This window comes from Balaenoptera acutorostrata, chromosome 11 (assembly GCF_949987535.1).
Source record: "Balaenoptera acutorostrata chromosome 11, mBalAcu1.1, whole genome shotgun sequence".
NCBI classification, from domain to species: Eukaryota; Metazoa; Chordata; class Mammalia; order Artiodactyla; family Balaenopteridae; genus Balaenoptera; species Balaenoptera acutorostrata.
Window position 1 is genome coordinate 4,069,610 of NC_080074.1, and position 13,133 is coordinate 4,082,742.

The 13,133-nt window shown below is 44.8% G+C and overlaps 1 protein-coding gene across 1 annotated transcript in view; it reads right to left on the reverse strand.

The window, feature by feature from the left end:
• Positions 1-10,922: 10,922 nt before the first annotated feature.
• Positions 10,923-13,133, reverse strand: part of ATXN10 (ataxin 10) — a 156,191-nt gene continuing 153,980 nt past the window's right edge. Inside the window, exons 11-12 of the mRNA XM_057556206.1 lie at positions 12,710-12,897; positions 10,923-12,232 (exon numbers count right to left, since the gene is read on the reverse strand). Of these exons, the coding sequence (XP_057412189.1) occupies positions 12,230-12,232; positions 12,710-12,897 (191 nt within the window). The 3' untranslated portion in view covers positions 10,923-12,229. The remainder of the gene's footprint in view (positions 12,233-12,709; positions 12,898-13,133) is intronic.

Consider the following 13,133-nt stretch of genomic DNA (forward strand, 5'->3'; position numbering starts at 1 on the left):
TGTAGTGATGGCCCATCTTTCTTGCTGATCTTTGTGGGTGTTTTTTTCCTTGAGCATGCTCACTGGAGATTTGTCAACTTTATTAATCTTTTTAAAGAAACAGCTTTTGGTTTCACTGATTTTCTCTGTTTGCCCATTTCTTATTTTATTGATTTCTGCTTTTATCAGTATTGCTTCCTTCCTTCTACTTACTTTCTGTTTCATTAGCTCTTCTCTTTCTGGGTTTTTATAGTGAAAACTGAGATCATCAATTTTAAATCTCTCCTCTTTTCTAACAAAGCATTTTAAAGCTCCAAATTTCCCTTAAACACTGTTTTAGCTGCATTTCTAGAATTTTCACATACAGTTGACCCTTGAACAACACAGGTTTGAACTGTGCAGGTCCACTTATACTCGGATTTTTTTCCAATCCTACAGTACTACACGAACCTCGGATATGGAGGCTGACAGTAGGACTTGAGCATCCGTAGACTTTGATATCTGAGGTGGGTCCTGAAGCCAATCCCCCTCAGATACCAAGGAATGACTGTATTGTGTTTTCCTTATCATTTAAACGTTTTAAGTTTGTTTTATAATTTCTTCTTTCACCCACAGGTTATTTAGTGGTGTGCTTTTTAATTTCCAAATATTCAGATATTTTCCAGGTATCTTTTGGTCATGGATTTTAATTTAGTTCTGTGATGGCCAGAATTTAATTCTGTATGTGAAATCATACATATTTTGTATGATTTCAAGCATAAAAATACTACAATAGGATAAAATTCTGTGAGTATAATAAGATGGAAATGCAGACTCCAGAAGAAAAAGTAAAAATATTATTTCCAAACATTAAAAGAAAGCACATTCACTTTTAAGATGGATTATGTTGGGAACCACATTTTTCTATTTTTCAATTCTATTAAAATCATTTAAAGGGGTGATGTAATAGTTCTCTTTAAAGCATCTCTACTATTTGTTGCAAATTACATTTGTAACTATAAAGCCTTAAGATGAAAAAACGATATCAACTTGAAATGTTGGTGTAGATTTTTTCAAAGTTCTTTTAGTGAAATGTGAACAAAAAGTTTGAAGACAACTGAGCTAAATAATGAAAGGGTATCTGGAATTTTTTTTTTAAAGACAGTTGAAACTTGAGCCTGTTGGAAAGGAAGCAAGAAGGAGGGAGAGGCTGATGATACGAGAGATGCCGCCTGATGCCGAGATCCCTATGGGAATGGAACGGATGTCACCACTGCATGTGTGGAGGGACCTGCCTTGAAAGAAGGCGGGGCTCCTTCACGTGACAGGAGGGATGGAGGAACAGGTGGGTGCGGAGGAGGAAGGCTTGACGGTCTGGTGGTGAAAAATGTTGGGAGTTCCTGTTCAAGGGCCTCGGTGAAGTGGAAAGTGAGGGGAGAGAGTGGGGCCAGACGCTGGGCGAGAATGAAGGTTTTGCCAAGTGGCTGTGGAGTTCCAGGGGTGCCGATGGTGTGATGGGCACGGGTATGATGGGGCACCGCTGTGCACTCAACAGGCCCGTGTGTCCCTCTGGGCACTTACCACGGCCGTAACTGCACTTCTGTGATGATCTGATAGATGTCTGTCTCCCTCTGAGAATTGGCAGCGGCACGGAGACCACTGGCCACCCCGTCCCAGCACCCAGCACAGTACACGGCACTTGCTATTTGTTGAAGGGAGGGACAGCTGGCCAGGCGTCGGGGTCATCAGGGCAGAGCTCTGTGCAAGTCATTTCCGAGATTCCAGCGACCTGCTGTGTCAGGGAGGCAGCCTCGCCTCCCTCCTCCAGCGCCTCTCCTGAGTCAGTGGTCCTGATACAGGACACGAACTAGGCAGTGGCTGCAAAGCCCAGCGATTGGGGGAAGGTGCAGATTAAGGAGAACCTAAGTCTTTGGAAACCTCCTGGAGAAGGAGGGTGTTACGGTGGCTTGAAAAACTGAGCAGGACTTCGGAGCACAGCGGGAGGAAGGCCCAGCCCGGATCCAGGGGAAGAAGGCAGGGCGGCGCCGGAGCCAGCCCGAGCCCAGCCCTGCCCCTGCCCTCCGTGGGCGGGAGTAGGATTGCCTGCTCTGCTCCTGCCACCCGACCCTGCGGGAGCCCCAGGAGAAGAGCTGCCATTCGCTGAGGCTGAGCATCTTGCAAGGGCGAGGCCCCGTACACAAACCGTCAGATTAATCCTCACCTTGATTCTGGCTTGACGGCTAAGGGGGAGGCGCTGATGCTCGGAGATGCCGGGTAACTTGCCAAGCTCACACTCGGGAACGGGACCTCGGTTTGAGGCTTTCTGCTCCACCAGGCTGCCTCTCGCCTGGCCCGTGTGCCCACAGCTTTGCTTCATCCAACACATCTGCAGCTGCCAGAGTGAGAGTCTCCTGCTGGGGGCCGGAGGGCCCCACACCGTCTCAGGCCGCGGCCCCAACTCCTTAGGGAGGCTCGAGGTCTCCCCAGCAGGCAACCCTTCGGCGGCGGTGAGGATGTTCCCAGAGGCACTGTTCTTTCCTGGTTCCCTGCTCAGAGCGCCTTTCCAGCCCGCACCCACCGCCAGAAGCCTCCTCCGGGAAGCCTCTTCTGAACACCCTCTGTTCCTACGGTCGCCATGGGGCCGGCACTGTAGCTGCTTTGTCTACACGTCTGTCTCCCGACGTTGCAGAGGGGGCTCGTGGAGGACAAGGGTAAAAGCGTCTTATTGCTTCAACCTTCAGCAAATGCCGAGCCCTGTGCACTTGTGTTCATTTCCTAGGGCTGCCGCAACAAGGTGACAGACTGGTGACTTACACCGCAGAAACCCTTTCTCTCTGTCTGGAGGCCAGAGTCTGAAATCAAGGTGTCGGCAGGGTTGGCTCCCTTTGAGGCCTCTCTCCTGGGCTTGCAGACCCTGGGGTCCGTGTGTGCAAATTTCCTCTTCTTACATGGAGACACCAGTTGGACTGGACTAGGGTCCACCCTGACATTTTAATGAAATCACCTCTTTAAAGGCCTGTCTCCAAATACAGCCATATTCTGAGGTGCAGAGGTTAGGGTTTCAACACATGAATACGGGGGTGGTGGTGTGATTCAGCCCCTAACGGTGCTCAATACGCAAGGGACATCAGACACTGGCCCCGCTCTGACTGGCCTGCTAGCCCAGTGGGGATGCAGGCAGCCCGACAAGCGGTTAACGTGGGCCCAGGCGGGCAGCAGCGCCATCTAAGGGTCCCTTCCCCGGTGGCCACCGCGACAAGGCATGTGCACGTCCCCCACCTCATGAACCCTCACGGGACCCTTAGAGGCGTGATGGTCCGTTCTGGGTCAAGCTGACTGGGCCACGGCGTGTCCAGACAAGGGGTCAAACACGACTCTGGGCGTGTCTGGGAGGGTGGTCCACACCAGAATCTGAGTAGGTGGAGCTGACGGCCCTCCCCGGTGAGGCCTGAACAGAACAAAAAGGCTGACACTCCCCTGGGAAAGGGCTTCTCCTCCTGCCTGCCTGCCTCGAGCTGGGACACTGGCTTTTTTCCTGCCTTTGGACTTGAAGTGAAACTGGCTCTTTCTGGGGATGGAGCTTGCAGATCTTCGCACTGGAACTTACACCACTGGTTCTCCTGGACGTGCTAGCCACAGGCTGCAGCTCCTTCAACCAACCTCTTAGGATGTGTGTGGACATCCTGTAGGTTCCGCGTCCCTGAGAACCTAACAGAGGTGCTGCAGCAGTCTCGCCGTTTTTCCGACAAGGAAGCCAAGGCTCACAGGGACCTTTAGGCCTGCAGGCCTTCCTCCAGGGCGTGGGGGCTCCACCCCGCCTTTCCTGAGCCCCGGGGCCTGCACCTGCTGCTTCCTCCTGGCCCCCCAGACAGTGAGCCACTCACTGCATGAGTCAGTGCTCCAGGCCCTGACCTGGCCACGGCACCTGTGCATTTCAAGCAAGGACTCCCAAAGCTCCCTGCCGTGGGGCCTCCTACTGAAGGGAAGGCACCCTGGGCTTCACACCCCCTCGTCCCCATCGCCATCCCCGCTCTCTGCCTGTGCCCTGGCTTCTCTTTCTTTCTTGAATTGCCCTGGCTCCTGCCCGGCCTTCATGCTCAGCTCTGGGATCCGGAGATGGCTGGCTCCTAAGGCCTGACCCCTGACACTCCCTCCGGGCAGTGTGGAGTGTATCCTCAGGCTGCCTTATCCTTCAGGACATTCCAGCCAAATCCATCTGCCCAAACAGCCCTGGGCCGCACCAGAAGGGGGCTGGGGACACTAGAAAGAAGGGCCGGGAGATGAAACCCCTCCCATGCAGGGCTCGACATCACAGCTCTGGGTGTTGTGACAGACCCTGCCAACTGTCCCCCACCCACTCTGCCTCCTTCCTGTGGTCAGGGACCACCAGCGTCCTGAGGGGGGCACACGGCCACCCAACTGGACACAGCCCGGCCCAGCTCCACTCAGGACCAAGTGTGGCCATGGGGCTAAACTCGCACCAACAGGAGAGTGTAAGATGTGTGCTTGCCCTTCCCTCTCCTTCCTTCTTCCCAAAGGCAGGAAATAGGCACGTGGTGGTCACCCAACTTCAGCTGTGCAGAGGTGGCACCCTAGGAGACAGCAGAGCTGCCAGACACAGAGGAACTGGGCTCCTGCTGACCCCGAGGGCTCTCAGTCCCCAGCCCGCTTGCCCGTCTACCTCGAGTGACAGCCCAGAGGCCACTCATCACATGATGAGAAGGAAGCAGTAGGCTGGCGGGGCCACAGTATTTTGGGGTCTCTGTACAGCAGCTCAACTTGCACCCAGGGGAGCAGGGGAGCATTTTTGTTAGTGTGGAATATAGAACATGCAGAGAAGGACACAGAACCTAAGTGCACAGCTCAGTGAACCATCACAAAGTGACCACACCCACGCGACTGCTCTCCTTGCTTCTACGGTCCGATCTGTTGATGAACTTTAAAGAAACAGTCATACAGTAATCATGCGTGTGTGGCGTCTTTCACTCGACATTGGAACCCACCCTTGCTGAGTGTGGCTGTAGAGTCTCACACTCCATGAGTGTTGTCACTGCTGATGTCACCATGACACTGCTGAGGACACTTGGCTTGTTCCCACGTCCTGGCCGTCACAAATAACGAACATTTGCATCTCGTCCGTGCCTCTGGTTCACCGACGCACATATTTTTGTCAAGTATGATCCTTGCAGTGGAATCGCTGGTCACGCTCTACGCTTATCTTCAAATTTAGCAGATAGTGAATGCCAGATTGTTTCCCAAAGAGGTTGCAGGGTTGTGCCAGTTTACACTCCCCCAGCAGCGTTCGAAAGTCCCGTGTGCCCCACATCCTCACCAATACACGCATGGCATTGCTGGTCTTAGCTATTCTGGTGGGAAGCAGTGGTATTGCATTGTGGTTTTAATTATTTCCTTGATTACTAAGGAGGTTAGGTACCTTTTCGTGTGTCTGTTGGTGAAATGGGTATCTTCTGTGTCTAGTGCCTGTTCAGGTCTTGTCCCCATTTTTTTTCTAAGTTTTTAAGGGATACATATTCTTTCTTTACATATTTGGGATATGAACCCTTTGTCAATTATGTATGTGTCAAGTCACTCCTCCCACTGCCTTTTCAGTCTCTTAAAGGTGATTCTTCAGTTTTTAATAAAGCCCATTTTAATCGCTTTTGTAACATAGTTAAGAATTCTTACCCTAAGGTTGTGAGACTTACTTTCTAGAATTTCTAGCATTTTGCTTTTCCTATTCAGATTTGCAGTCCAACTAGGAACTGATATGTTCATATGGTACACGGTAGGTAGGGGTCAATTTCCTTTACCCTCTATAGATATTCAATGTTCTCAGCGGGATTTTTTGGAAAGATCACCCTTTCCCCATGCTCTGTAATGCCACTTTAAACATATACCCAGTCTCCATTTGTGAGGGTCTGTTTCTGGACTCTGCTCTGCTTCCTTGGTCCATTTACTTATCCTTGTGCCAATAAAATACTGTTCTAAGGAATCTCGCTTTGAATAGTTTCAGCCATCGCGTTCTTCTTTCAGAGTGTCTTGGCTATTCTTGGCTTTTTGCATTTCCTTCAGAATTTATTTAAAATTTTTACTTTCTAAATGTTTGTTGCTAGTCTGTAGAAATTCAATGCATCTTTGTATATTAACCTTGTATTCAGTAACCTGGCTATACTCATTGATTCATCCTAACATTTTATGCACAGACTTCTGCATTAGCTATATAAACAATCCTGAGTTCTTTCCCGACTACCCTTCCACCTCCTTTTTGGGATGTTTTTCATCGGCTATTTCACCTTTCCAACATAAGTGGTGAATTGTGACTAACCTTGCCTTATTAATGTCAAGAGGACAATTTTCAACATTTCTTCAAGTTCGGTATGTGCTGAGGGAGTTTTTGTAGATGACTCCTTATCAGAATAAGGAACTTCCCTCCTGTTCCTAATTTGTTAAGGTGTTTTAATAATACGTTGGATGTTGAATTTTGTGAACTTTTTTCTGCATGAATTATGATTTTGTCTTAATTTGTTAATGCAGTTTACTACTTTAAAAAGTCATCCCAATCTTGCATCTCTAAAATATTGTTTGTTAATAATGTGTTTAGGATCTTTGGATCTATGTTCACACATGAGATTGGCTGTTGCTTTTCTTCCAATAAACTTTTCAGATTTTGATATCAGGATCATGCTGGCCTTATAAAGAGTTCTGAAATGTTCTCTTTTTCTGGAAGAGTTTGTGTGTGGTTAGCAGTATTTCTAAAATTTGGTAGAATCTGTTGCTGAAGCTGAGCCTGGAGTTTTCTGTGGAATTTTTAAAGATTTGGTATTTTAGATATTATAAGATTTTATTTCATTTTATGTCTGTTTTTTGTTTTTTGTTTTTTAAGGAATTTGTCCATGTCACCTAAAAGTTCTAATTTACTAACATAAAATATTCACAATATTCTTTTATGGACTTTTAATGTCCACGAGATCTGTAGTGATAATGATTTTCTAGGTGCTCTTTTTTCTTTATTGGTCTTACCACAGTTTTCTCAATCTAACGTATTTTTTCAAAGAACCAATTTTTGGCTTTATCTTTTGTGTGTGTGTGTGTATGTGTTTTAAAAAATATTACTATTTTGGTTATTTCCTGTTTAATTATTTTCTGCTCTCATATTTATTCTTTTAACTGTGGTTTTAAGTTCTTTTTAAAAACCTTCAACTGTGGTTTTAAGTGCTTTTCATAACTATTTAAGATAATGCTTAGGCTACTGGTTTTCTGTCTTTTCTCACATATGCATTTAAGGTAATACATCTCCATCTAAGAAAAGCTTTAGCTGCAGCCCACAATCTTTGATATGTAGCATTTTCATTAACATCCAGTTAAAAATATTTCTTAATTTCCATTTATTCATCTGACCCTTAGGTATTTGAGAAATATGTGATTTAATCTCTAAAGCTGTGGGGATTTTCGAGTTAACCTTCCTGGTATTGGTATGTAGCTTAGGTGTACTGGGGTCAGAATATACTGTGTGTGATTTCAGTCCGAACTTTGTTGAGATCCGTCTTCTGGCGCAGCAAAAGGACCGATTCTGGTAAGTGGTTCCACGTATACTTTAAAAGAATGTGTATTCTGCAGCTGTTGGGTGTACTGCCCTACATGTCAAATAGGGGCAACCCTCCAACAGCACTGGTCAAGTGTTTACTATCCTTCCTGATTATTTTTGTCTGCTTATTTCACCACTCACTAAGAGGACGGACCACTGCATGCTGACCTTATGATGGCTCCAAACGCTGTGCAGATCAGGGCAGAACATCCACAAGTGGTCTCTAGATGGCTGGCTGGGAGCAAGGGACAGCAAGGCACAGAGAGGGAGGGAGGGAGGGAGGGAGGGATAGAAACTGACAGAACAGTCCCTGGAAACACAGCCCCTCCCCTCTGTTGCTCACAATTACTACTTAGCTTACTTAAAGGAAAGAAAAGAATCATCTGTCTAAGCTGAGTGAATTTTCTCTCGCTGTTGCCTTCTTGGTCACCTGAAAGTCAAAACTAAACCTATATCCTCACCTTATTTATTTTCTTTATGGTATTTACTACAATATGTGACACTCTTGTTTTCATCTGTTTGCTTGTTAACTTTGTCATTTTCATCAGAATGTAAGCTTCACAAGAGCACGGACTGTGTCTTGTTTACTGTTGTATCCCCAGGACCTGCCTGGTACACTGCTCAAGGAGGAAACTTAGGCTCAGAGTGGTTAAGCGACCTGCTCAAGGCCACACAGCTAGCAAGAAGTGGAGGTGAGATTTGAGCTTGGATTGTTCTAACTGCAAAGCCCGTGCTCTCCCCATGAAGCTCCCCTGGCCCTCCCCTGTCTACAGCCACAGTTTAGGCATTTCTGCTACATTTACTCTCTATGCTTCTGGGGAAAGAAGCCATATTTTTCCCCTCATTCATTCCCTTCTAATTAACCACAGCAATTAATCATTAAGCATTTACTGCTGTGTGACCCTGGGCATTAACCTCTGCAACTCAACTTCCTCATCCATATGATGGGATTAATACTGGAACAGACTGTATAATTACAATGGGGATTAAGTGATGAATATTTTTAAGGTGCTTAGAACGTTGTGTGGCACACAGAAAGCATCATACAGGTATCTGCTAAAGACACAAGACACACTTAGTGAGCACCTACTGTATGCCCAGCACTGTGGCGAGAGGGGGAGCAAGAGACCAGGCGCAGTTCCCACGCACGTCCGTCAGCTGGGCTCACGATGAAGGCGTCAGAGGCTTAGAAGTGCGTGCTGCTGCAGCAAGAACACAGCCAGCATCAGTGAGTGTTCGCCACGGGCCAGGCACCGTCCCGAGCACTCCGCGCTCGTTTATGTTCATCCTTCTACACACTCCTGGACGCTGCTGGTGTGACAAGCCCCACGTTAGTGATGACAGAATCTGCCCGCAGTTGCGCAGCTGCAGAAGGGGCCTGGGGCCCAGGCCCTCACTCAGTTTATGCTCTCAACCACCATGCTATACACAGCGGCGGTGAAAACTAGATCCAGGCTGTAAAACGTCACGCAAACTCTCGCCTAACTGAAGTAAAAGCAGCATAACACAATTTCATATATAGATGAAGAATGTACATTACGTTGTTTAAACAAAAAGAAACATTTAACTTAATGTTCCTAATTTAAGGCTTCAATTTAAGAATAAACAACTATCAAAACCTTCAGAAAGTCATTTCCATTGACATAATTGTCTTTGGTTGTGATGAGGAAAGTCTGACGGATGAGTTAATACTGTAACCACTACATTTACAGAAAAAGCTTTCCTTTAAAATTCATACATACTGTAGATGGTAAATCAAATTTATATTGTAAAATGCCATCTAGATAACATTTGACCTGAAAAATCCAAATAAATATATTAAAATGTGTAGGGAAGAAGAAAACAGATATCCTATCATACAAATACAAGGGAAAAAATCTGAACTTTTTTTAAAAAAGGTTTTTAATTGATTTTCCATATTCAGGCCACTGTAGCTGAAATGATCAGAACCTTGGACAGCACTGAGAGGGCTTTTTCCTCCAAAGGACTGGTTTTGTGGTAGACTTTAAATGTTAAGGTACTTCCTTCCCTTCTCTGCATTTAAAAATTCCGTCTTAATTTTACTGCCTCTCATACAAAAATTGATTCCTTTATGTGTAGAACTTACTGATGGCGAAATATATATATATTTACGTCTTCCTCTTGCAAACAAAGACTGGCATTTTTGTCCCAACACCTTTGTTTACTTATTCATATAATTAAAGGATAGTGAAAAATCACTTAAGTAACATTTAAATCCCAGGTGTTGCTGTACGAGCAGCAGATCAGTGCCTTCAGAAGTTAATGGACACAAGATACACATATGTAAAATCTAAATTTTCTGATTTAAGATTTACTAATTGGTAGCCCAAATGACCTCAATCATTCCTCTACCTCCTGTTTTGCAAAACGGACATCTTTCAGCAGTTTCCAAAGCGTGGTGGTTAGCTTCAGAAGTTACTGAACAAAAATGCATCTGGCATTAGCTTCCAAAAGAGCCAAACCCATGAGATGTATTCATATATGTGGACACGTGGACAAATTCTAATGGTTTACTACTAAAATTGTGAAAATAAATATTTTTGAAATATTAACACCCACTATTAAGGTATTAAAGAAATCATTCTGCAAATACTTGAACTCGATGTCAAGCAGAAAAGCCTTTCTCTGCTACCTTTTAGAATAAAGCAGGCTAAAAAATGGAACTGCTTTGTCAGTTTGCTCTTGAAAGCAATAATACCGCCACAAAACTTGCTGTGACCATTCTGTCTCTTTACAAATTTTGTAAGGCTGGCCTGCCTTTTTTTTTTCCCCTTCTAAATGACTGATTGAGGTGGTGCTTTAATCCTCTGTAGCATGTAAAACAAGGTTCTCAGAAGCTCTAAGTCCGCTGGCAGAGGACAGGGAAGCTGTTGTGCTCAGGAATTAATCTGTCCAAAGGCGTCAAAAGCGGCCACAATGCAGCCATCAGCATGTTTTCACTATGCAAGCCCTACATTTCCTATTTAGAAAACACATAACCATCACCCCATTCTGTATTCTCACAAGGCTCCCTTTTATTTATTTGTGTTTGTTATTATATGGCTTACACCGACATGTTTGTGTGATGCCACTGGTGTGCATACATCCATTGAGAGAGGAAAAAAAGAAGTGTCCATTGCAAACTTGTTAAAAGGAAAAAGGGACCCCCACTGCTTCTTCCCTTTGGCCAGACTTCTATTTAGAGAATAAGGTTTTAACTCTTTGTGTCCCAGAAGAGAATGACTTCTTCGTGCATTTTGAATTTTGCAAAGGATTCTTCACTGATGGAATGTCACAAATGAGAGAAAAAAAAATGTTATTCATAGATTATCACAGTCCTAGAAGCTGGTATTTCTTCAGTTATATAGAGGACATTAGATCGCACACGGGAAAACTTTTATTTTGTTCTTAACATGCTTAGAGCTGTTTTTTTACAAAGCAATTTAAGTATGGCTACAAAAACTTAGGAGCATTTTACTCTGGAACAGTCAGTATTTCTGTAAAACTTCTGGTTGGGTCTTTGTTGTTTTCATTTTGGAAGGTTCAACAGGAATTGTGCAAAAGCTCACTAGATATTTTAGTTTAGTAACATGGCTGCTCAAGAAGATAACATGTTTTAAGCGTCTGCAACACGACCTCCCACGAGAGTTTTTGTTGATTATATTAATGATCTGGGTGGTTACAAAGATTTTAGTGCTCACTTAATCCAGTTCTACCTCTGAGTGTGTGTATATACAGAGAGAGATACAGACAGACAGACAGACACAGGTCAATTAACCTCCCACCTCTTCAAAGCTACTTTTGCAATTCCAGTGAAGCCCTGGCCAAAACTGAGTGGTGTGCCTTTCTAAGACTGGTGCTTGTAAACTGAGGAAGACACGGATGAACGTTTGATACTGTGGCCCGGCACACAGAGACGACCATGAACTATTCCTTCCCACTTACAGCCGTAACAGTGGGTAAGATGCAGGCACTGGCTGGTAAACATCCTGGGTCTGGAGAAGCCCAAGCCTAGGGTGATCTGGAACGGGAAGAGTTAATGGCCCCCACAGTCCCTCACCCGCTCACTCCCGCCACATTCCAAAGGGACAGGGCTCAGTGACAACGCAGCCCAGGACCTAAAGTGAAGAGGGACAGCCCTCTATTCTTCAGCATCTCTCGAATTAATTAACTGGAAATGAGTCTTGTCAATGTTTTGGAAAGGCAGAAGGGGTGAAAAGAGATTGCTAGAATTAATCACAGTGAGAAACTACTTCAACTGCCTGCCAGAGCCCAGAAAACCCCACGAGAAGAGATAATGAAGGGAAGGAGGCCGACTTGCCGTCTCAAGGAGCAAGTGGACCCGAGCAAACTTCCAAGTCTTTGCCAAGGAAGGGACATGCGCTCAACAAGAGGAATTTATTATCTGCGGCCACAGTAAGTACAATATATCACTTAAACGCACACTGTATCCACGGGGACAAAAGCAAACCAGACAATTACGTTTTTAAAGCAAAGAAACCACAGAATACTCATGTACTTTCACTTTTAAGCTTATACGCATTTAACTCTATTGTCTAAAAGAGTCACGGGTTCTTGAATTTGTACTTAATAAATCTTCAAACACTCGCAATTTCACATACTGCGGAAGATGAAAAATCCATGAAACAGATTCCAAAAATTCAGAGTTTTGGATGGAGAGTTCATTCACTAAGAAGAAAAAAGAAACAAAACTGCAGATGTAACAGAGCTATTTACAAGAACAGTCAAATGAAAAAAAATACAGAGAATTTTGGTCAATGATAGAAGTAATAGAAAGAAACCTGAAACAACTCATTCAATATCATACAAGGAGTTTTCTGTTCTTTTCATTGCTCAACGTTAGCTATCTTTTAAAGAAAGTCTGATTACTGCCAAAAACTTTTAGACCACGGGACAATTTTGATACGATTTTCTATTTTTTCCCCTAGAACGAGTTTGAAATTTCAACTCTCTTAAGAAAATGGCAGCATAAAGCCTGAACGAAAAATTATTTGCAATTAAATTTAGGGCTTTGCCATCTTAGAAGGCAAAATTACTCCCATCCATGTTCTTAGGGAGGAACTGTGTCACGCCCAAGGTGATGGGGAAGCGGGGACCACTTTCTACAAACTGAAAGGGAATTACCACTCCTTCTGGCATACTTACCAGCTGAGGTGTGTCACTAGTAGACTTCAGAATCAGCTTGTCACCCCTCTTCTCAACTTCAAAACCCATTTTTTTAAGTAGGGATGCATCTGCCAGCCCCTGCTCCTCCATCTTTGCAATCAAATCTTGGTTTTGGCTATTGTCCTCCGTGAGGTTTCGGATGGCATACACCACCCACTGGGTTAGAACTGGAAGCACAGTGAAGGAATCTGCCAATGTACTTTCCTGTTTTAGAACTTCACACGAGCATTACTGGAAAAGGAGAGGAGCAAGCAACCCTGAAAACCCAGAATCAACACATTTTTCTTGAGGATGTGCTATGAATATGCATGCAAAGCGAGAAATAATTAAAAAGGTATAAGACACACATATACACATGTATGTCCAATGTGTGTGTTTGTTTGTGTGTGTGTGTGAGATGTCC